This window comes from Carettochelys insculpta, chromosome 1 (assembly GCF_033958435.1).
Source record: "Carettochelys insculpta isolate YL-2023 chromosome 1, ASM3395843v1, whole genome shotgun sequence".
Classification (NCBI taxonomy): domain Eukaryota; kingdom Metazoa; phylum Chordata; order Testudines; family Carettochelyidae; genus Carettochelys; species Carettochelys insculpta.
Genome location: NC_134137.1, coordinates 271,069,009 through 271,094,145, shown reverse-complemented (window position 1 = coordinate 271,094,145; position 25,137 = coordinate 271,069,009). Strand labels below are relative to the sequence as shown.

General features: G+C 43.8%; 1 protein-coding gene across 1 annotated transcript in view; it reads left to right on the top strand.

The window, feature by feature from the left end:
* The first annotated feature begins 3,199 nt into the window (after positions 1 to 3,199).
* Positions 3,200 to 25,137, top strand: part of KIAA1549 (KIAA1549 ortholog) — a 190,624-nt gene continuing 168,686 nt past the window's right edge. Inside the window, exon 1 of the mRNA XM_075007368.1 lies at positions 3,200 to 3,734. Within this exon, the coding sequence (XP_074863469.1) occupies positions 3,494 to 3,734 (241 nt within the window). The 5' untranslated portion in view covers positions 3,200 to 3,493. The remainder of the gene's footprint in view (positions 3,735 to 25,137) is intronic.

The following is a 25,137-nucleotide window of genomic DNA, read 5'->3' as shown; positions in this document are numbered from 1 at the left end:
TGCCTACACTACAGAGTTATTTCAAGATACCAACTGTTAATGGGTAGCAGGTTTAAAACTAACACAAGGAAGCTTTTCTTTACACACAGCATATAGTAGGCTGGTGGAGCTCCTTGCCAAAGGAGGTTGTGAAGATCAAGGCTTTAACAGGGTTCAAAAAAGAGCTAAATAAGTTCATGGTGGTTAGGTCTGTCAACAGCCATTATCTAGGATAGGTCAGGATGGTGTCCCTCGCCTCTGTTAGAGACTGGAAATAGATGCCAGGAGAGGGATCACTTTGGTGATTATCTGTTCTGTTCACCCCCTCTGGAGCATCAGGCATTGGCCTCTTTCTGAAGACAGGACACTGGGCTAGAAGGACCTTTGGTCTGACCCAGTGTGGCTGTTATGTTCTTGTGCAATAACTTTGCTAGCATCTAGACTATGCATGCACTATTTAGAAATAAATTTGAAATAGCAGGTACTTTATTTCAAATTCGGTAACCCTCATTGCAGAAGGAATAATGCCTATTTCAAAATGGATATTTTGAAATATGTGCTATTGAGACACAGCATAATGCAATATTGTTTCTTTATTCATGAATTCTGAGAGTTTACTCCAAATTTTTGGCTTCCAGGTTTCAACTATATTTGGGGCAGTACCACGTGGAAAATTTCTACCCAAAGAGTGCCAGTGAGATTATATTGAAAAATGACATTAGGAAAGCCCAATACATTGTTAACCTATGTAATTGTGATTGTGAAACTAGGCAAGACAGCTCATTGTTCCAATGTGGTCTCTTTCAATCAGCTGCATTTGCTCCAGGACAACACTGAGATTATTATTGGATTCCTGTTATCAGAAGTGATGCTAAAATGGTCTTTTTAGTTTGTTTATAGAGGGCAGGGTACTGTGTTCTTTTGAGTGCCTCCTGGCTTTCCTTACAAGGGCAGTTAAAGCTTGTGTGGTTGTCCTGTCAGAAAAATGTAACCTTAAAGATTCATTTTTCTTGTATTTGGTGTTTATAACTTCATTTTTAAAACTCTGTTTGGAAGGGATGTAGCGTGACTATCACTCGACACTGAATGCTTTTTGACATTTAAGTTGAGGGATTTAAGTTCTCACTTTTGGGAAAGGTATGATGACCACAAGCCATGGTTGTGGGACTACAACTACTAACTCCATCACCATTAAGTTTGTGTTTTCTTAATATGAATCCTTCTGGTGATGCGAGACACTATTTAAGGCATGAACAAGGGGCTTTGCCATCTCTATCCCAATGTTTGTTAGAGTAACTAGGGTCAGAGCTATACTACAGCAGCAAAATTGCCACAGCTACGTGCTGCTGTGCAGCCCCACCACAGATGCTTTTTACTCACAGACTTTAACGCATGGCTGTCTTGGGCAGCAGTCTGGGACAACCTCCCTGCTTGCCTTGTCCTTTGAGCAGTGTGCCCAGGTGATTATGGGCCCTGTCACTGTGGCAGCAGGGGGGCACTGCCACCCTCCTCTCAGCTGGTAGGAGCTGGACCAGCGCTCTTCTCCACCACACTGCCCTCCTGGCCTGTTGCTGCATGCAGCTTCTCTGCAGCCTCAGGAAGCGGAAAGTGCTGGCCCCAGGGCACTCCACTTTCCCTCACTGTGGAGAAGCTGGATGCAGCCTGCTGGGAAGGCAGGTTAGTGCCCATCCTTCGGACAGGTGGGGCAGCTGGGCCACCGCGTCCTACGGACAGGACAGCTCCGCTTCCGGGACAGGAAGGCTACGTCTACATGTGCATGCTACATCGAAATAGCTTATTTTGATGTCGCTACATCGAAATAAGCTATTTCAATGTAGCATGCACGTGTAGACGTAGCCTTCCTGTCCCGGAAGCGGAGCTGTCCTGTCCGTAGGACACGGTGGCCCATTTCGATGAATAACATCTACACGTCCTCCAGGGCTGGCAACGTCGACGTTCAACTTCGACGTTGGGCAACACCACATCGAAATAGGTGCTGCGAGGGAACGTCTACACGCCAAAGTAGCACACATCGAAATAAGGGTGCCAGGCACAGCTGCAGACAGGGTCACAGGGCAGACTCAACAGCAAGCCGCTCCCTTAAAGGGCTCCTCCCAGACACAGTTGCACTAAACAACACAAGATCCACAGAGCCGACAACTGGTTGCAGACCCTGTGCATGCAGCATGGATCCCCAGCTGCGGCAGCAGCAGCCAGAAGCCCTAGGCTAAGGGCTGCTGCACACGATGACCATAGAGCCCCGCAGGGGCTGGAGAGAGAGCGTCTCTCAACCCCTCAGCTGATGGCCGCCATGGCGGACCCCGCTATTTCGATGGTGCGGGACACGGATCGTCTACATGTGCCCTACTTTGACGTTCAACTTCAAAGTAGGGCGCTATTCCCATCTCCTCATGGGGTTAGCGACTTCGACGTCTCACCACCTAACGTCGATGTTAACATCGAAATAGCGCCCAACATGTGTAGCCGTGACGGGCGCTATTTCGAAGTTGGTGCCACTACTTCGAAGTAGCGTGCACGTCTACACGCGGCCGAAAGCTCATCTGCTTGTTTCAGGCCCTCACCCACCCGCTCCCGTCAGCGCCCCCCGGCCGCTGCTGCGTCACTGAACGCCTCCCACGGAGCTCCGCAGACAGCCACGGAAGCTCTCCAAGGGGGCTGAGCCGCCTCTCCAGGCGGCGGGAGCTACACCCACATGAACCCTCGTCCACCCCAGGCGCGCCGAGGCAGCCGGCGCGGGAGCCCCACAGGCCGGGCCCACGCGTCACGTTTGTACAAGTTAGCGGTTTCTGAGGCGGCCGGGCAGCTAACAGCCCAGCCCAGCCCAGCGCAGCCCGCGCACGAGCCAGCCGGCTGCGCCTCGGGTTTGGAGTCGCAGCGCCACCCGGCCCCTCTCCCAGGGTTCCCAGCCGCCCGCCACTGGGGGGGGGGGGGGGGGGGGAAGCAGGGAGCAACACTCCGAACGCGGCTCCCGCCCGTGCCCCGCGCAGCCCCGAACGACTACCAGCGCTGCTCCCGCCGCCGCAGCAGCAGGGGGGCGGAGCTTGGCGACGTCAGTGTTCCCTTTCTCCCGCATCGTCCCCCCCGCCCCCGCTGTCGGAGCCTTGCCCCGCCCCCCCTGCGCGCGCCGGGCGGCCGGGGCGGGTAGCGCGCGGCGTCCCCGGCTCCGTCTGTGTCGCGCCCGCGCGCTGGAGAGCTGAGGCGCGAGGCGGGCCCGCAGCAGAAGACGGGCGCGTGGTTACGCGCGCGCCCCCTCGCCTGCCCCAAGTTTTCCACACACGCGCGCACGCAGGTGCCGGGCCGCCTCGCTCCGCTCCCCGCCGCCGAGCCGGCTCCTGGCGGGATCTCAGCGCGTCTTCGGGAAGAGCTGGGGCCCGCCGCGGCGGCTGGGAGAGCACCGCAGCCCAGCAGGGCCGTGAGCCGCCCCCGCTCCGAGCGCCCCGCCCCACCTCGCCTGGCAGCCCCCGGCCCATGCACCGGCGCCCCGCGGGCGTGGATGTGCCGCGTAGCAGCCCCGGCTCGGCTCTCGGGGGGCGCCCCGGGCAGCGATGACTTGAGGCCGGGCTTGGCCATGGATGGGATGAGACGCTTCAGGGTTGCTTTGGTGACGCTGCTGTTCTGGTGCCCGGCTCCGCCTGGGCGCGGCGCCCGCCGCCCAGCCCTGCCGCCGCCTGTCCCGGGGCTGCTGCTGCTGCTGCTGCTCCCCGGGGCGGCCGCGCGGGGCTCCACGGTGACAGGTAAGCAAACAATAGGGCTGCCTTGCCCAGCGCAGCGCAGCGCCAGCCGGCCTTGTCCCCAGTCGCAGGTGTGGACCTTGTGGGCAATGCACTACTGAGGCTCCTTTGTACTGTACTGAGGACACATGGCAAAATATGCCTGAGCTCTGATGTGTTCTGTGCCACCCACCAAAGGCCTCGGTTAGAGTGTGCGCCAGGCTGGCTTGTGGCTCGTATACTTCACTTAAAAATCGTACAGCGTTCATCCCTGCAAGCCCTTTCGGGAGACAGGGTTGTCGTCCTCGCGTGGAGATGACTGTGCTTTTGGTGAAGGTGTAGGGGGGAGACAAACCGTATCTAACTACACTTGAAAATGGTTGTTCCTATTCTTTTGTGCCCCAAACCCTTGTGCTTTGTGCAAGGAGATTAGGAAGACTGAAAGCAAGTCATTGTAACAAAGGTCTGTATAGGGCACTTACTCTTTTGAGAATTTAAAGAAAAAGCTTCCCAAAAGATTTATTTATTTATTTATTTATTTATTTATTTATTTAATGTTAAGACGTAATTTCTTAAACTAGACAGGCAGCCTTTTTCCAAAGCAAGGTGGCTGAATGAGTGCCTGTTAGCATAGAATTGAAAGATATAATCCATATGGAATGGTGTCATCCTCCCCCCACCCCACCATTCTCCTTCTAAATATGTCTGGTAATCAGGTGTTTTGGTGTTCTATGATGTCATCTGAAAGCTGATGTGCTCTTGGAAATCAGTGCACTGAATACATTTCCAACAACTTGCATGCTCCTGGAGGATCTGGAGGGCAGGAACTGGACTCCATGACTTCTTGAGGTCCCTTCCAGTTCTAGTGCTCTGTGATTTTGTGATTGTTGGCTGTCTATGTATGCGTGTGTGGCAGTGGTGGCGTGTATTTTTAAATGAAAGATACTTTGATATTCTGAATAGTTTTGTTATATGCAGATTTAACAACATCAGTTTGTAATCCCATCAGCAGGATATTTTTATTTTCTGTGTTCTTAAATTGGAAAACCTTGCCTACTATGTACAAACAAACAAAAAAAAGTAAATATGAGATTATGACCATTTGAATATATTTGCTATTAATATTTTGTATGAAAACTTAATATTTTGTCAATACTTAAATAACTAAGTACCTGGGTTTTTGTCCATTTTTGGCCTGAGCGGTTTAAATGTATCATAGTTAAACGTTATTACAAAGATGCGCCACACGCAATTCTGCATTGTCTCACTTTGATCAGTAGAAAGTTTTGCCTGCTTAAATCAACAGATGACAGTTCATAAAACAGACACCTTGTGTTGTATATTTTTGTTGAAATCCAAGTTAAGATCTGTATTTTAAACACCTTCTTAGACGATAATGAAAACATAATAAACAGTAAAACTTTCCTTAACCAACCACCCAGTGGATCAGTCAAAGTTTCACATCTAGGAAAGAATGATTTTCTTTCAATTAAAGGTTAGCAAAATTGAACTGGCCAATAACTGATGTATGTATAAGTGCTGGATATGTTTAAAAAAACCTTTACAGATGGAACTGTTCACATTATTGGTGATGCCATATACAAGTGCACAAAGAATATGTTCATTTATTAATACTTCATCTTCATATTTGATATTAGTTCATATAGTAGTATTGCATGTTTAAATCCAATCCAACTCCTTTTTCAGCAACAGGGCGATTTTCTACTTACTTCAGACAATTGGATTACACTCTTATGAAGGATGAAAACTGCTGGTGAATTTGAGGTGCTATATGTAGAATTGAATGTAGGTATGATGTCTTAGGGAGGTGTTGAAGCTGTTTTCCTTTGGAGGATAGTAAACATATTTTTACTTTCTTGTGGTTTTAGGCAGTAAGTTGAGTGTGACTTTGGCTTTGCCACATTCGTTTTAGTTAGCAGCCTTTAATCACAATGTCTCTGGGCCTTTGGACATATTTGTGATGCTGTTTTTATACTGAAACCAGTGTATATAGTCAGTGAAAGTAAATATATATCAGAAAATGTAGCTCGTTTGTTATAATGATTTTCATGTTAAAAGTGTTTGGAATTATTCTGAAAACCACTGCAATAACAAAGTTAGTTTGAAGTCCTTTATAAAAAAAAAAAAAAAAAAAAAATACAGGTGGCTTCTGATTGTTATTCCCTCTCCTTATCTTTTTTATTCTTACAGTGCTTTTGGTTTCAAGGCGTATCAAAGAAAAGAGGTGTTCATAATGCTTCTGCTAATATGCAGTAAACCGGGAATAGTCTCTTATGATTGCCTGGCAGTTATTCCCCTTAACAGAATACCACACTTGTAAAATTCAACAGCCATTTCATACCTTTTTATATCCCCATCACAACTGCATGCACGTTACTTCGTAAACCTATACCATTCTTTAGCCATCATTAAACTACAGACTGCTCTCATATTCCTGGAAGAAGATTCCAGGGCCCTGCTGTTGATCAAACTGCACAATTCTGTGTTGACGTTAGGTAGACTTGAACCTCAAAATACACTTGCACTTCTTCTCTTTGATCCCCACACACTGGGGTCCTTAGGCTCAGATCTCTTCATGTCACAGCACAGTAATCCTCAAATTAATCCACAGAGTTCTTCATAACACAAAGGCACTTCTGACAACCTGCCCCAGCTACTGCTTCTGACATTCAGTTCAGCTACATTTAACACCCTGAATGCAGCTGCAGTGGTTGCAGATAATTCCTGGTAGCTATTGCCATCTCCAGGGGGCAAAGATAGTTATGTGGTTATGTATGCCTTAACTGTATTTACTGGTTGTCAGAAGTTTGAGTTTTGCTGAACTCACTGTTCTGGAAGGGCACGAGCATCAATAAGAACCTTTACTTCTGTGTTGAGTGAGGTTATTTTTTTCCTATTTTAATTGTTACAGAAGTTAGGGATTAACTTTTCTCCATGAAGTGAGAAGTCCTAATAGATCCTGTGTACTCAGGAAGCAGATTAACAAAGAAGCAAATTCAGAAGCAAACTTCAGTCATCTGTATTTCAGACATCCCTTTCTCTGGAGGTACCAGTATATTTGAGGTGCTAAACAACAGAAATTAGGACACTTGAATGAAACATGAGGGGCCAAGGGGGCTCATGTTCAGTTTAAATTTGCCTAGTGCCTGTTCACGTACATCTAAAACAATATAAACACGCAAATCATCTTATTCCATGCTTCAGAAATAATAACACTTCCTATTGCTTGTGCTCAGTATGCTGCAGTTTTGAAATGTGTCCAGTGTTTTTTTTTTAAATGAAATGTTAATGGATGGTGCCTTTTCACAGAGGACCACTTGATCACTAAATTTTAAAAAGTAAGCAGTTGAATATGTGCTTTGCAGCAGAAAAAGAGGTATGTTCTGTAGAGAATCAGATTTAATTTATGGTATACTAAGTTCTAGTCGTACAGTATAGCACGATGACATTTTTGGTCTCTGTTTACTAGTATGTAAATGTTGTTAAGGAGAGTAGGGTGACTGAAATATTCTCTTTTCAGGTTTCAGACTATGGCTTAGACGTTGCTTGTAAATGGAGTGAGTGTACAGCTTCCCACGGGCTGTACTCTAAATCACAAAACAATTGCACCCAGAGTGTCTGGAGACCAAAATTGAGCATTTATCAGTGAGATGCCTATCGGCGTCAGATAAAGATAGTAGTGGGGCAAAAAGGAAAGCTTGCATGTCAGCTGCCTTGCTTACAGTTCCTTAACTTTCACAAGTGCACATGCTCATTTGAAATCTGGAATTAATGCTGTATCGGGGAGCTCATGTGTCCTAACTCGATAGGAGTCATGTGTCATAAGAAGACACAAAAATCGTGGTCCATGCCATCAGTCTGGTTTGAAGATGTTTTCAATTAAAAGACGACAGTGACCTTATATCCTGTTCCTATGTTGAAAGATGAAACAGATTTGGGCTTCCAGCCATGGACTTCCAATTCTGCAAAGACATAAACTCTCCCATTTTTAAAGTTTCCTTTGTCTTTCTAGCATGCATGTGCTTTTTATGGTAACACAGTAAATCTTACTTAAAGGCATATCAACTTAATTGCACTTCTGTAAGAAAGTTTACCTAAGATTATGGTAACTGAAGGAGGCTAGAAAATATTTTCTGTCTTTTCAGATTTGTTTTCTTTGTGCATTAGTGCTGTACTCTTGTGCGTAATAACTCATGCTTGTTATATCACCACCAGTTTAAAAGAAAGGTCATGGGGACTTGGATAGGTAGAGAATCGAAAGCTGCTGTAGACTAATTATTTGTTATTTTTAAACTAACCTTTGTTTCAAAGAGAGAGTCTTTATAAAGAGAGACAATCCCCTTTTTGGTTGTTTCTGGGGAATTTTTTTGTTTACATTGAAGCTAAGGAGGGCATGTTATACTCATGTATTCCTTCACTGTTACACCTATGTAATAGTTCTTATGCTGTGTTACTATTTCACATTCTTTCCTTCTCAGTTTTTATACATAGTAAACTCTTTCTTATCTGGCATTCTGTTATCCAGAACTCCCAAGTAACTGCCATTTTAACCATAAGTAAATTTTAGTTGTTTTCTGTAAGTACGGTATAGTGAAAGTAACTACAAATAAATACAGCAAATACAGTTTGCCTATGTCTACAGTAGCATTGCTCTTTCAAAAGAGGCATGCAAATGAAAGGAATTGAAAATGCAAATGAGACACAGATTTATATATCTGGTACCTCATTTGCATATTCTTTGTTCAATAGAAGAAAAGCAGTGTAGACGCAGCTGTTTCGAAAGTAATCCCCATTTCAAAAGAACCCTTTTTCCTTTTTTTTTGGCAAGAAGAGTTCTTTCGAAGATAGGGATTACTTCTTTTCAAATAAGAATATGCAAATGAGGTGCCAGATATGTAACTCTCTCTCTCATGTGCATTTTCAATTTTCTGAATTTGCTTGTCTCTTTCAAAAGAAGAATGCTAGTGTATACATAGCCTATAAGTTTACAGTGTACGGTACTACTGTTGGTAAATAAAGTACTCTGCATACATTTTTGTGTGTTTCTTAATATTGAATCTTGTTTTTCTGTAGTGTAATGCATTGTTAGGTATACCTCTCATCCAGACTGAATATCTGGCAACCTCCCAGTCCCATGGCTGTTGGTTATGAAAGAGTTTACTGTAAAAAGAGTTTGTATTGAGCAAATTCTAGAATCCTTGGTATTAAGGGACATCATCAAGTTTCTATACTTAAAATAGTGAGTAAACTTTTTATTTAAGGATTCTCACAATCAATGTGAAACCTTATGAAAGCAAAAAATACAGATGTATTTGTTTGCAGATGTGTGTGTAGGGACTTCTGTGGCTGTTCAGAACATCATTTTAGTATCTGTGGGTATAAAGCACGCCTGAAAAGAGTGAAGCAAGACCTGTGAATTATGGTGTATCATCATGTGTTCTGTATATGTTACATAATCTTGACGAAAATATATTTTAGAAATATTAGCATTGTAAAACAATGCATTAGGACTATCTCCTCTTCCTTTTCCTGTAAAGCCAGACCACCTTAATTATGACTCCCAATTGTACTATTCTTTGAGGGAGAAAACTTTTCTAAAAGAATTAGATACTTTTAAGCAGTTCCCAAAATAACTTTTTATAGACAGATATTTTCAGATTCAGTACTTCTCAGGGCTAGAGCAAGAATTGTGTATTCCACAGGAAAAGGATATTATTCAAAAGGGAAAACATGCTGTAGTTCCTATTTCTAGCCCTTCTAGGGTATGAGATATTGTATTTAAAGCTGTCACTAGTCATGAGGTGATAATAGTCAGTCCTGGGTCCTGAGCAGTGTGGATTTTAGGGTGAGAGGAGTGGAGAGTGGACAAACTCACATGAAATAAAAGAAGGTGACATGCCTTGATTACTTTTAAAAATTGACAGCTGTTCAGTCTTCTGTGAGTTTGGACTAAATACTGGTGAAACTAGACCAGTGAATGGAGGGCTGATGAGAGAAAATAAGAGGGGCCTGTTCAATAGTTAGTACACACAATCACCAAGCATGACAAAAATGGTGTGCATATATTTTTTAAATGTTTTAGCAAGCCTGTAGTTATGAACCACTACATTTGTCTGGTGGGAGGAAGTAAAATTAAGATGTAAGGAGCTTTAGCTTTTATCTTCCAGGAGATTATAAATAGCTAAAAAATCCAAGAGTTCTGAAGGAATTCAAATGCAAAATGACAGAACTACTAATTGTGGTATGTAATTTACAATTTAAATGAGCTTCTGTACCAGATGATTGGATTATACCTAATATGATGCCCTTTTTGAAAGGGCTACAGACGTGTTCCTGGCAATGCTAGGCTGGTAAGCCTAACTTCAGTACTGAGCAACCTAGATGAAACTATAGTAAAGAACAGAATAGTCAGACATGCAAATAAACATAATTTGTTGTGGAAGAATCAACATGGTTTCTTTAAAGGGAAATTGTGCTTCACCAATCTACTGTAGTTCTTTAAGGGAGTCAACAAGAATGTGGATAAAAGTGATCCAGTGGATATGGCATATTAAGATTTTTCAGAAGGCCATTGACAGAGTCCCTCTCCAAAGGCTCGTAAGTAAGGTCAGCTATGTGGGATAATAGGAAAGGTCCTCTCGTGGATATGTAACTGGTTAAAAGATAAGAAACAAAGGATAGAAATAAGTGTCCAGTTTTCAAAATGCAGAGAGGTAAATCGTGTTCCTCAGGGGCTGTACTGGGACCAGTCCTGTTCAGTTTATTCATAAATAATCTGGAGAGAAGGGTGAACTGTGAGTGGGCAAAATTTGCAGATGGTACAAAACTACCCAAGATAGTGGAAGCTAACACAGACTGTGATGATTTACAAAGGTTTCTCTCGCAACTGGATGACTGAACGACAAAAAGGCAGATGGAAATCAGTGTTGATAAATTCAAAGTAATGTACATTGGAGCACATAATCTCAACTATATATAGAAAGTCATAGGATCTAAATTAGCTGTTAACACTCAAGAAAGAGATGTTGGAGTCATTGTGGACAGTTCTCTGAAAACATCTACTCAGGCTGGCTACGTCTACACTTAGAGAAAATACATATGAATATGAAATGCATATTCAGCGCCTCATTAGCATGCCGCCGGCCGCAACACTTCGAAATTGCTGCTTCTCGCTCCCGCGCAGCTCATCCAGATCGGGGGGGTCCTTTTCAAAAGGATCCCTCCTCCTTCGAAATCCCCTTATTCCTATTTCCTGGATGAATCACTTGGTGATTGCATCTGGCTGACCTGGCATTGGCCAGCATCAGAAGACAGGATACTGAGCTAGATGGACCTTTGGTCTGACCCACTCTTAACATTCTTACGTGTAATGTCTGTGCTTTAGCAGTGCAACTGCAGCACTTTTAGAGTTGCATTGTAGTTACTACAGCAAAGGAAGGGGTTCTGCCTTAAGTGTAGTTAGTTCACCTTTCTGAAAAGCAATGGCTAGGCCACCAAAAGAATTGTTCCATCAGCCTAATGCTGTTTATACTGAGGATTAGGTTGGCATAGCTCTCTCAAGGGTGTAAATTTTTTCTGCACAGCACTGAGAGATGTAGTTATACTGATATAAGTTTTCATTGTAGACCAGCCCTGTTCTTGTTCAGGTATACATGGGTTCACCTGCAGAGTCATTTAATTGGTTTCTGTGCTCAAGGCCAAAAATTCTTATGCGTTGTGCCCCGACTAGGATTTAAATCCTGACCTCTTGTATGGTGATGTAATCCCTCGTTGCCTCAGGTGGAGACCTTCCTTGGGTTTTAAAGGAACAGAGATTATGGACTCTCAAGTGTTTTATGGTGAGAGAAAAGACAGCATGAGAGAAAAGAAGAGTAAACAGCACTTTTGGAAGGCTGAGCAGTATCTAATCAAACAGGTCTCCACACCAAACAGAAGGTCTGGTTATTCTATGAGATTGTACTGCATGTGCTACTGTCTGGAGAAGAGAGAGGGCTAACAAAGAGGTTGAAGGTTTCCCATCACAGATGAGTGAGGACAGCATCACACGTTTCATGGAAAGAGAATAACAAATGTGAGAAACAGGGAACTGACAGAGTAGGACGTGTTAGAAAATATGACCTAAATAAGAGGTCTCAGCTCACTGGGACACATAGGCTATATGGAGGATGCCGTGCTATGCAATCATTGTGACAGGAAAGTAAAAAGGAGAGCGGCCAAGGAAAAACTGCCAGAATACAGTGACAGATTATATTGAATGTTTTTCCATCAGCTGTAAAGAAGTGCTACAACTGGTTAATGACCATAAGCAATGGAGGAACTGCAATGGTCAAAACATCAGCAGCACAAGCAGAATTAAGTCCCAGTCAGCCATGATTCAATGAAGAGAAGTCTTTATTTTCCAGAAAAATGTGGGCATTACATGAGATTTTAGTTCTAGTAAACATTGAGGAAGCTTTGGTGGAGCCTCTGTGACCTGGCATCTCCTATGGCTGCAGGTCTGGCAACACCTGAGTTGTCCCAGAAGATTTAGAAGAATAGCATGACTGTTTTTTAGAACTGTAAGGCTGTCTACACGTACCACTTCTTCTGAAAGTGGCATGGTAATGAGCCGTCTGGAAGATGCTGATGAGGCTTGGATGTAAATTTCCTGCACCTCATTAGCATATGGACACGTGATTCAGAGTCCAGAAGAAGCTCTTCCGGCCTCCAAAATAAACATACAGACACATGGTCCGCGGGGATCTTCTAGAGGGAAACCCTCCTTCTGGAAGCTTATTCTTCCCCAAAAGGGGCTTCTGGAAAGAGGGTTTCCTTCTGGAAGGTCCCCACGGGCTGCACATCTGCACATGTATTTTGGAGTCCAGAAGAGCTTCTTCCGGACTCTGAATCAAGTGCTAATGTGCTAATGAGGCGTGGGAAATTTACACCTACACCTTATTAGCATCTTCTGGACAGCTCATTAACGTGCCACTTCTTCCAGAAGTGGCATGGTATAGACACAGCTTAAATGTGGAACCCTGGTCCTATTGAAGTCAATGACAAAATCCTTCCTGATTTTTGTGAGTTATAATCAGTGTTCCCCATCCTCTATCTTCTCCAAACTTCTGAATATTTTATTAAAACTTCAGTAGAAATATCAGTTGAGGTTTGTTATTTTTGGCAAATGAATATCCAGTACCAATAAATCCAACCAGGCTGGGTGTGTCTCACATTAGTTTATCACACTGAATCTTATTTTGTGAGCATTGTGTAATAGAGTTCCTGTTGACAAGTTTTATTTTGGGATAGAAACATTCTTGTGATCAGCATGCAGAGATTTTTTTTTTGGCATTATATACGTGCAAGTAAAGAAAATGAAATGGTAGTTACCAGATTTTTCTAAGTCTTTTTAGTAATTGTTTTATGTTCAGTGGTAATTTTAGTTGACCTGTGGAAACCGCCTTTGTAATGATGAACATTTAAATGGTGCTAGATGAATAGTCTCTTCTCTGTCAAGTAACTTGCGTAACTTTTTAAACTCTTTTGGCAGCATTCATCATTAATTTTATTTTGAATAATATATTAAGTAAAACTCAGGTGTCTGTATAACTGTCTCTTAAAACAAATCAGGAGATCAGTTCAAAAAAGGAAATAATAGTTTTTTGTGTGTGCATGTTACAGAATGTATTGTTTTCTCACTTCAGAAATGCATAGATGGAAAGTTGGGTATTTTAAGCTTAGCCTCCCATTCTCAAATCAGTGTGCCATACTGTCATTTCAGTGGAGTGTGTGGAATATTAAAACATCTCTGGCTATATCTACACTAGAAGCATCTGTTGACAGTACTCGTTCGACAGAGAGCTGTGCCTCAAATTTTTGAGGGATACCTGTCAAGAGACTGTCGACACAAGGCTTTATGAGTGTAGATGCTCCCTGTGTAGGCACAGCCTCTCTCTATGTATATTCAAACAAAGGGGAAGATCTAACAAAATAAAAACATTGTTTCTCAGCTGTTAGTCTGTGACCTAAAATGTATTAGTAAGTTTCTGCTCTGTGGTTTTTTCTCTCCATGTATTTTCTTCCCTCCTATCTTGTGGGATTTTTGTAAAGCGTTCATATTTATTCGTGTGTGTGTGTGTGTGTGTGTGTGTGTGTGTTCTCCTCTTCCCTTTCCTGTATGCTGTCCACCTCTGCTGTCATTCTTCAGCTACTGCACTGTCATGAAACTGACAGCAGCCTGGTCAATTTCATGCTGCCTCTTCCTGGATCACAGAGATGTTATGTGCACAGGACAATAGGATTTCCAGTCTTGTCAATTTTACACTACTGTATTCATATCTTTCTCAGGACCTACATGATATTAATGAAATTGTGTAAGCTTGGATCAGTTTCCCTGATAATTCGCACAGGGGAATTTTTAAAAAAGAGAGGAAGAGCAAATGCAGGATACCTGCAATCTTCATTCTTAAACTCTCCCCTCTTGTCATTAACTGCAAGTTAGTTTGTTACAAAAAACAAAACAAACAAACAAAGAACCCCCCCCAAAAAAAAAAAAACCCTGAAACAAAACCAAAGAAGCCACCTGCATTTAAATTAGTCTCCATTACCTTTGTTATAGGTAAATGCTACACAAGCAATAGCTCCCTTCATCTTCACTGGAACTTATTTCTTTTTTAAATAAAGTCAACTACTACTTTTTATAGAGAGAGAATTTTTACTGACATTGAGACTGGGGGAGAAGCCTGCAGGCAGAGTCTGGCCCATCAACAGTTTTTTTCTGGCCCTCAAGCTCCCACAGGAGAGTGGAGTTGGGGGCTAGCTCTACCCTGCATGTGCTGTGACTCCTGGAAGCAGGGGCAACCATGGACTCTTCATGCTGTTCCCACCACAAGCACTGGCTCTGCATCTGCCATTGGCTGGGAACCACTGCCTATGGGAGATGTGGGGGCAGAACAGAGAGCCGCTAGCTGAGTCTCTGCGAAGGAGATGGAGGGAGGACATGCTGCTGCTTCTGGGAACTACTTGAGGTAAGCACCACCCAGAGCCTGAACTGTTGAGTTCATCTCCCTCCCCCAGCCAGCTCTTCTGCCCAAGCTCTGATCCTACTCCTGCCCTCTCAGCCCTTCCATTCTAGCCTGAGTTCCCTCCTGCACCTCAAACTCCTCATTTCCAGGTCCACACCAGAGCCTGCTCCCCCAACTGGAGCCCTTACTGCCTCTTGTACCCCAAACCCCAGTTTTGTGACCTGCCACACAGGTTCCATACTGAGATGTGGTCCTCAGGCTAAAATGTTTCCCACATCTGCTGTATCAGGTAGTACAAAATGATACTTTGAGTAATTTTAGTGGCATCTGAAAAATGTTAACATCCAAACTTTATTTTTAAAGCAGTAAATTGAGAGAGCCCTCAATATCTTGTGTGATCAAGAACTACAATATGGAACTGGTTTAAAATTCTATTTGTTGGCACTGGGATGAAATTTTCTCTAGAGAGCAGAGCTCCTGAGCCATCAACTTCTGCAGAATTTGAGCTTTCGTTACGGGGCAAAAAATCCACCCTTGGTAGCCCTTTACGATGTCAATATAAAGCTGAATGTGAAGTTGGTCTTTATTGCTGCTGGCATTTTTACCATCAGCCAAAGAGTGGAACTAATGACACTGTGGTATTTTCTGTTGTGATTCCAAATGCAGAGGGCATCAGAGAAACTGACTTAAAAACTAGAAATGGCTGAGGTGAACTCTTCTGTCATTAGGGGAGCTGAACTGAAGCAAGCAATGGATTTACAAGGGAGAAAATGTAGGGTTTTGTCAGAGTTGCATCCTGTTTTTAAGTATGCTTGCCGTAAAGAGTACTACAGATATGCGTCTGTATATACAAGACGCAGATCTGTGAAATAAGCAGGTACTTTTCTTACATAGCAACTTCTTAGAGTAGAATGGCACTTAATTTCCAGCATTCCTATGAGGTAGGTTAATATCATGTTATCCCACTAATTGAACTTGGAAGAATCTGATGGGGAGAAGATGTCTCAAAGGGAAACAGGAGAAAGCGTGCCAAAAATCCTGAGCTGGTTTAGGTAATGAATTCTGCTTCTCAGGTTTGACAGAGTGCATTGTGAATGGTTCCAGTTATTACACATTGGTAGTATTCTCAGATGTGTAAACAAACAAATAAATAAACTCAACTTTGTGGGATTTCTTTTTTGTTTGCTCACCCTAATACAACTCTAAATTAGACCTCAGATTTGACAAGCAAATCAACCCAGTCTAAGAAATAATTCAGTCTCTGGGCTCAGGCCACAATTTTCTCTCAAGCAAACATTGCCAAAGAGTAATGAATGATGTGCTAATGTTGTGTAATATAGCATTGGTCTACCAAAATCATACTATGATTGAGTCTTGTTTTAAAAACTACATAGTAAAACAGAGGAAATAGCCCACTACAGTTCCAAGCAGATGTTAAGTTGGAACCGTCTCCTTTGTGACTGCTCTAATTACTGTTGGATTATTGCATGAGTTCAAGACATGCAAATAACTTCATGAAAGCAACTCTGGGAGTGAGTGAGCACAAAGAACAGTGAAGACACTGCTCATCAGTGTTGCTGGATTCACGAGGAAAGAAGAGGCCTTGCTGAGAGAGGCTTTCATGGACATGTATGGTCCTCCTGTCTTGTTTCTTTGCTCTGGTTTAAAAGACTCAGGTGACTATTTTGTGTTTTGGATCATTAATTTTGATTACTGAGAATTTGTACTGTTATTAACAATATAAACTTTCAAATCTCCAGCAAGTGTGCACTTCATTATACAACCTTAATTACATGTTCCATTCAGGTTTGGGCTTTTATCCACACTGATACGAAATTAATATATGTTCTGTTTTGATAGTGAGTTGAAGGATAATATTTGTTGCTTTTCTCTTTGGGTTGCTCTACAGTCATGCAGAAGTGTTAATGTAATGGTCTCATAGAGTTACTGTGATAAGTCGTCATGCAGCGATCCCGCCTGTCACTGAATTTAGCTCTAATTGTGGCTGGTTTGTGTAAAGCACTTTTGGAGTTGACTTGTAAGATGTTTAATGCTCTTGTATCTGTCACTTATGTTAAAAAAATTTTGGCTCAAGGCTTTTATTTAAATGCAGCACCATATCTTTAAACTTGCTGAGGTACTTACAAATTGTCTGTGTGGGGAAAGCAGCAGTTTTTGATAATTTACATATTTGTACTCTGGCAGTCTTATTAGTGGCACTACAGGCAAGAATAAGCTGGCCTCAGTTGAGAAGTGATACTCTATTGAATGCTAAGATTTTCATTTCCGAGGCTGTGTCTACATCGTGTGCATAGTGGCAGCCACTCCCTTTTCTGGAAGAGCTGCTTTTGAAATGTAAAGCAGCCATGTAAATGGAGTTCCTTTGAAAGGAACCCCAACTTTCAAAAGCACCCTTCTTTCTAACCTTTTTTCAGGAAGAAGGATGCATTAGAAAGCGGGGCTTCCTTTTGAAGGAAACCCATCTACACGGTCGTTTTGTATTTCAAAAGGAGCTCTTCTGGAAAGGCGAGTGGCTGCCAGTGTGCAAATGAGGTGATGAATATGCAAATTAATCCATACTTTGCTTTTTTGATCCGGTGTGTTTGCATGCCTTACTGTTTGGTTTTTCTCTGAAATCCCTTAAATTTCCAACAATTATCTAGAGATAGGGAGTGTTACTTACTGTTTCTCAAGTATGAATCACGTAAATGGTTTGAAACCCAATTCTGTTAACTGAAAATGGTGCAAGTCAGCCTTGAGTGGAGGGCAGATATGTAGATCATAGTAGCAAGGTCCTTGTTTGAGTATAAAGGGTGTAATAAGCTGGTATGCTTGAGGCGGTTGTGATGAGTCTGCTCCCCACTACCGCCTCAGGGGCAACCTGGAACGAGGGTTCCACTGGGCCCTTTCACTCACCAGTCCCTGTTCCCCCCTCACAGTGTGCTGTTGTGAATTTTGGTCATTCCAAGAATGGTTCCAAGCTGCCCCACACCTACCTACAGCTCTTGGAGAGAGTTTGGCTGGTGGAGGGTGGCGGGTTCTGGGAGGCACTTTGGGGTACAGTCTCTGTGCTGCATCGAGATTGGGCTGCAGGAACAGACATAGGCTCTGGGAGCAAGTTTGGTAGCAAGAAGTGTGAGGAGTTGAGCTCTGCAAGGGGGGTAAGGTAAGAGGTTGGGGATGTGGTGCTTACTTAAGGCACTCCCTTCTGGCAGCAACTCCTCAGTCAGAGGGCCAGGGGATAGCTGCGTGCTGATGCCTGCAGGTACTGCTTGCTCAGCTCCCATTGGGTGCAGCAGTGCTTGGGGCGGAGAGCAGTGCATGGAGACCCGCACCTCCAGGCCATAGGGACATGCTGGCAGGAAGCTGCTCTAGCCCACTGTGCTGCCAGGGGCAGTGGCAGGGTCCCTGGGTTCTTTTAAATTGTCTGGAGGAGGCACATGGGGGCAGCAGGTGGGCCTGGGGGAGAGACCCTCACCTGGGCCAGGAATATTATTGAAGCCCATGTATAATTTACCTCCCCTGTAGAGAAGCTACAAACAAAATAATCCCAGCTCCCCAGCCTGGGACTCTAGAGCTGTACCATCCTGCCCTGGTCAAAAACCTGACTGGCATGAATTTATTTTTCCAGTTTGACCTGCTGTCAATGTGGAGAGGAATATGCAAAACAAGCCTGTGTTAACCAAGCTGAGATTTTCCCAAACACTTCACTCAAAACCACACTGGTTTAGATAACACACATAAAACAAGCTTATTAACTACAGAAATAGAGAGTTTAAATGATTATTATAAGTGATAGCAAACCGATTAAAGCAGATTGCCTAGTGTATTAACAAAAATTCAAACTAAGCCTAACACACTAACTAGATTGATGGGCTCTGAATTAGCAATATCTCATCCTGATTGATGATATAAGAAGCTTACAAATTCTTGAGGCATAAGCTGCAGCTGCTTTGCAGCTTGGGTTCCTGTCCCCTGGAAGGGGAGGGCAGGTACATGGGTGGAGAAGGGGTGGGACATGGGTGGAGCCAGGGGCTGGAGGGAGTATGGACAGGGAGAGGCAGGGCAGAACTATGTGGCCAGTGCCTCCCTAGAATATCCACACCGGACGTGTCTTCAGTTAAGCATATTCCTATCACACCTTGGAACCCTATACGTCTGTGAACCTGAAGTGGTACCAGACTGCAGAATTGTCTGGATAACTTGCAGGCAGACACCCTTGATGAAAGTTGGGGTAGTGCTAAAGCTGGTAACTTGCTTCCCAATAGCATTGCTTCCTTCCTGAATTAAATCTGAGCCATGTATGTTTTATCCTGGTGCTGGTCTTTCAGGTAGAATGGTACCTATATGATTATTGCACCTACTTGTGACATTTAAGGTTAAATGAAGTCATATTAATAGGATCTGAACTTTAAGTATCTCACAGCTGCTTGTAGAAACTTAAGTTACAAGGGATATGAATGATACTTGGTTTATATGCCTGGATCTAACTAACTATTTAAAATAAATTTCAGTTTGTTATATTAATACTTCATCAAAACAATGTATTTTTGGGTGTTTATAATGATTGTAGACTTTAATATTTTCTCTAGAGCATCTTGTAAGGATTGCAAAAATTTTGCTGTGTTCTCCCTAAGGTGTAAAGAGAGACTGAATTTTTTTTAAAAATCTGTTTTCTTATGGTTTATATGTGTCTTCTGTCACTTCATAGAAGTGAAAATGTAATACAATTCATGAGGAATGAAACAAGAATTTTTTAATTAGCTAGGAACAGAACTGGTTAAATCAGGAGAAAAAATTTCTTCCTTAACACAGTAGACTGGCTTAATATCTTACAAAGTTAGTAGACCATGATTTGCATCTGGGTAAAGAATTGCAAGCATATTTAGTGGTGGATATTGAGATTTTTAGGTCTAAAACAAAGGAGCTGTTTTGTAAAAAAGCTTCTTCTAGAAAGATAGAAAATGATTACATTACGTGACTTGATAGAGCAAAACTGCTTGTGATGATCAGCACTAAAAGTCCATGTCTGAGGCTTCAGTACTGGGGAATTTAAATGTTAATCTGTTCCATAGTAATTGTATAGATAAACAAAGTTTTAAAAAGCAAGCTGTTAAATGATTTACTTGATAAACATTTATCAAACAATTTTTGTTGGAAAAAATTATCATTTTAAAATAGGTTTTTGACAGAATTGTTAACCTTATAAAACTTCTTCTTGTTTTAAATGTCAAAATTTTTCATTACAGTTGTTATCAATGCTTTTAAGAGAAAGTTTTTAAGAGACGTAAAACCCAAGTTTTTGGTGGAGATAATGCTTGAATTAAACAAACAAAAAAAATCAAACTCTCCTGCTTTGAACTCTTAAAAGTGAAAGTAACTGCAATTTTTTCATAAAACTGTATTTTTACCAGTTCTAGAAATCACATATTTAATCACCTATTTAATAGTTGATGTAAAATATTTTAATCCTAAAATTATATTAATATTAGCACTGAAATATGTAAAAGTCCTAGATTACTTTTAGTAAATAAATCAGTGGAATGAAGCAAATTACATTTTTCATACTTTAGTAAGGATATATATGTCCTTGTGCTAATGTAGTATTTCATATTTTTTAACATACTCTCTGCAGCTGTTTGCCATATTGGGGAGACGATATTTTTTGTCATAGAATATTTAAAATTGTTACATAATATACTTCAGGGTACAATTCAGAGGACTTGAAGTGTACATGCATCTGGAATTTAGGATGCACTAAATGTGTAACAACAGATGTTGTTTTGCCTGGCATTAAAAGTGAGACTGGAACTGACTTTCTCAGCTACAAGGACATGACTGGGACTCATGACTACAGTATGTTTTTTATGGGAGCCAAGTCATTGGAAGACTCTTCTAACAAGGCACACACTGTGATTAAGCATTCACATTAGATTAAATAAAAGTTGATAAGGCTCAATTAAAAATTGTGCCTCTGGGTAGCCACTAGTACAATGTGCCTCATCTTTATTTATACACTAATATGAATAAACAAAGAAGCCAAACTTCAGGTTACATAAATTCTGGATGGGTTTCAATAATATTTGCCTGCTAGAAAGCACTAATTTAAAAAAAAAAAGTCAATTATTTGATCCATGGCTGTGTCTGCAATTACTCAGAGTGAAATGTATCAGCTGGGTAAGATACAGCCATCTCTCTGCTTATGTATTAACATTTTAAAAATGATTGTTCTGTAACAGCCTATAGAACTCCTGCCTGGAGGCTCTGAGAAAACTGATGACCCAGAATCTAATAATAATGCTGTTTTGGAACAGCCATTGTGCTTCTCTTGAAATAAATGGCAAAAGCTCCATTGACTCAGATGGAAGCAGGATTGAGCCCTCTGTCTTCTCTTTGGCTTTGGAGAGTACATGTAAATAAATATCATGGTGATGGAGAATGTGGGTCTGGATGAGAGATAAGTTGTGAAAAAATAAATCAAGATAATTGTTTCTGTGTCTCTGCAAAAACCACCATGTGGAGTATAACAACTGGAAGAGTAAGATCTAGTCTAATAAATCATGCTTTTGTTTGACATCTCACACAATCATAATGGAGTTTTGGAACCTCTTACTATGTAGATTTCTGTGGGTGTGAGGGATGACGTTATCATTTGCATGCAGGCAGCCTGTTTGAAGTGGTGACTAGGTGCAGGTTAAAATAAAAATGTTTGCAGTGGTGAAATCACTAATTAATTAATTCTAATTAATCCATGTAGTCTGGTGTGAATATCGATGTTTTAGAGTTTTAACCTTTGCATGTTTCGTAAATTTTCTTGCCATGTTTGCTGTTTACCAGAGCCATTTATGTTCTAAACGTGAGATGTGTTGGGAGGGACCAAATGTCTAAGTAGTTCTATAAACTCAATTCTGAAATACAATAGTAACAGAGAGGGAGCCGTGCTAGTCTATACACTATCAAAACAAAAAGCAGTCAAGTAGCACTTTAAAGACTAGCAAAATAGTTTATTAGGTGAGCTTTTGTGGGACAGACCCACTTCTTCAGACCATAGCCATGGTTATGGTCTGAAGAAGTGGGTCTGTCCCACAAAAGCTCACTAATGAACTATTTTGCTTACCTAATAAACTATTTTGCTAGTCTTTAAAGTGCTACTTGACTTCTTTTTGTTCTGAAATAGAATGTTCTGGTTCTCTGTGTGCTGTCAAGAGAAAGGATGTTAGCCCAGCTGCTAGAAGAGAATCATACTGACATTGTCCTTCCTAGAGTTACATCAACTGAACTAACCTCCTTTTCTTCACTGATGAACAACACAAAACCATTTTATGCCTCTTTTTCTTTTTTCATATTTTATTTCATAATATCTAGATCAGTGGTTTTCAACTGGTGTGCTGTTGCACCCTAGTGTACTGTGTGAACTATACAAGTGTGCTGTGAAATTTCATGTATTTCCTCTCCCTGTGGCTCTTTGCAGAGCCACAGCAGGGGGGAAATTGATGATCCTGTGCCAGTTGTGGCTCAGGCAGCAAGGCCACTGTGTGGGGGAAATGCCAACCCCACAGGATCGCATTCGTATCAGGAGGCAGCTGAAATGCTGCTTCTTCTTCGAGTGTCCCCGTGGGTGCTCCACAATAGGTGTCGGGCTTGCCCGGCGCCGCAGATCGGATCTTCCAAGCAGTTTCTGCCGGACCGCGCATGCGCCGGCGCGCACCGCTCCCTTGCGCGCTCCTGGCCATGTGCGCGATCCGGTCCCCGCCAGTTCCTCTTAACCGCCGTCGGCTGCAGACGGAATCCGAACTAGGCTAAGGCCAAGTAGCGTATTCAATGACTTTAACTGTTTTTCTTTAAACTTTTTCAAGTACTTAGGCTACTGCAAGTTAGCCGGTTGTTATTTTTGCAAAAAAAAACAAAAACAAAAGCAACAAACAAACTGCAAGCGGGACAGCTTCAATCCAGTCCCAGTAACAAGCGCCGGAGGCCAGGAGCATAGGGCCATCAGCCCTCCTGCTGTGGCAGGCCATCGGAAGGGGAAAACAGCACAGAGAAGGTGCTAAGTACCCGTTTAACAACTGAAAGACTCACCAACAATGTCCTCTTCAGGATTTAAAAAATGTGAGTCCTGCCGAGAGGCGATGCCAGCGTCCGATGGGCACAGTCTATGCATAAGGTGCCTTGGGGAGTCCCATGTTGCACAGAAATGCTCCTTCTGTGCTAAATTAACAGCCAGAGCAAGGAGAGACAGGGAGATGCGGCTTAAAATGCTGCTTTTTGATAAGGCCCTCCAGCCAGACGTGCCGGAGCGGCCGCAGCAGGAGGGACCCTCCGGGGCCCATAAAAGGAAAGCTGCCTCCCTCACCCCATCAGCGCAAAAACGGAGGAAAGCCTCCCCAGCCCGATCCCTGCCGGCAGCAACAGCGAGCGGGACGGGAGGAGCGAGCAGCCCCCAGCCGCAGCAACAGCTGATCGGCGGCGGCACGGAGAGCCACGTGGAAGCGGCTCAGCCTCCGATAATCAGCCAGCCGCCCCGCACCGCAGGCAGGGTGGCGGCTAAACAAGCGCCGGTACCGGCGGCACCACAGGCAGCGGCACCGACCCCCGGGGAACCGGCGGTGCAGAGCGCGCAGGCACGCAGCCTGCAGGCACCGAAGGACACTGCACGTGCGGCACCGCCTTCGAGCGTGCCTAGCACGGTGCGGACGGGGCCGGTATCCCCTGTGCGTCAGGGGCCGGAGTTACCTCCTCCAGAGAGGGGGAAGGCTGCACACAAGAGGAGGCATTGCAGCCCCTCTCCGGACAGGGCTGTGGAGTTGCTTTCTCACAGCCCTCCGCTTATGTTGCAGACTCCAACCAGAAGGGCAGGGGTCCCCCCTAGCCTACCCGGAGCCCCCTTCTCCATTTTTGCAACCAGCCTCACCCTGGCTGGGACCACCTTCACCCTTCCTGGGGTTTGAACCACTGGACTATTATGCAAAATCGCTCTCTCCAGTGTCTCGACGATCTCCCTCCCCCAGACGCAGAGGGTACGCACCCAGGGAGTGGTCTAGGTCACCTTCCCAAGACCAGTGCCTATACTGCCATGGTCGCCCCTACCACGCGGGGCATAGACACCATCGGCAATCTACTAGGGAAAGATCCCCACAGACGATCTCGTACCCCCGAGGGCAATTGCGACTGGGGACAGAGACTCAAGCATCTCAGGGGGGACTGGTTATGGAACCCCGAGATTTTCCCTCGCAAACCTCTAGTGAGAGGGTGTACCACCACCAGCAGGAACCAGAAGGGTCCAGAGAGACGTACCCCAGCGATTCCTCGCTCTCCTCCCCGGACGAGGCTACGGCCCTGGGGGACGTCCATCCTCCGGACGATCTCAAACAGTTTCAAGAGCTGTTTAAGAGGGTGGCCTTCACGCAAGGCATCCAGACAGCAGAGGTGCAAGAGAAACACCATAAGCTCCTCAAAAATTTGAGACCTCTGGCCTCCTCCAGAGTAGCAATACCGCTTGATGAAGCGATCTTAGAGTCCGCCACTACGATATGGCAGACCCCTGCGACTATTCCGCCTGTCCAAAAGAGAGCGGATAAGAAATACTTCGTGCCGGCGAAGGGCATGGAGTTCCTGTTCAGCCACCCACAGCCAAATTCCTTGGTGGTGGAGTCGTCGCAACAAAGATCAAAGACATCTCAATTCAGGACAGGGGGAACAGACAAAGATGCCAAGAAGCTAGAGCTGTTCGGCAGAAAGGTCTACTCCTCCTCCACTTTAACGTTGCAAATGGCAAATTACGCAGCGCACTTAGCGAACCATAATTTCGACAACTATTCCAGGTTAACCTCCCTCATGGAGTCGCTTCCAGAGGACAAAAAGCCGGTGCTCAAGGCCATAGTGCAAGAAGGCTACGCGGCCTCGAGGACGGGAGTTCAGATCGCCCTGGACGTTGCGGACACAGCAGCACGTTCCACAGCAACGGCAGTGGTGATGCGAAGGGAGTCCTGGCTCCAGACTTCAGGTATACCGAGGGATCTGCAGGCGAAGATAGTTGACCTTCCCTTCGACTCGCAGAAGCTGTTTGCTCAATCAACTGACTCGGTTCTTCATTCCAGTAAAGGTTCAAGAGCCACACTCAGGACCCTGGGGATTTACACCCCTCCATACACAAAGAAAAGGTACTGCCCTCAACAAAGACGGTACCAGTACCAGCAACAGCGCCCCCAGTACCACAGGGGTTACGAGCAAGGGCGACATCAACAGCACCAGCAGTACAGAACTCCCAGGCGACGTTCACAACAGAGCCGTGCGTCCTCGGGGCGGGGCCAAAGGCCACAAGTTTGACATACAGATCCAGGGCTGCGCCATCACTACCATCGCACAAGGTCATCCGAAGCGACTATTCCACCATCGCCTCCGAC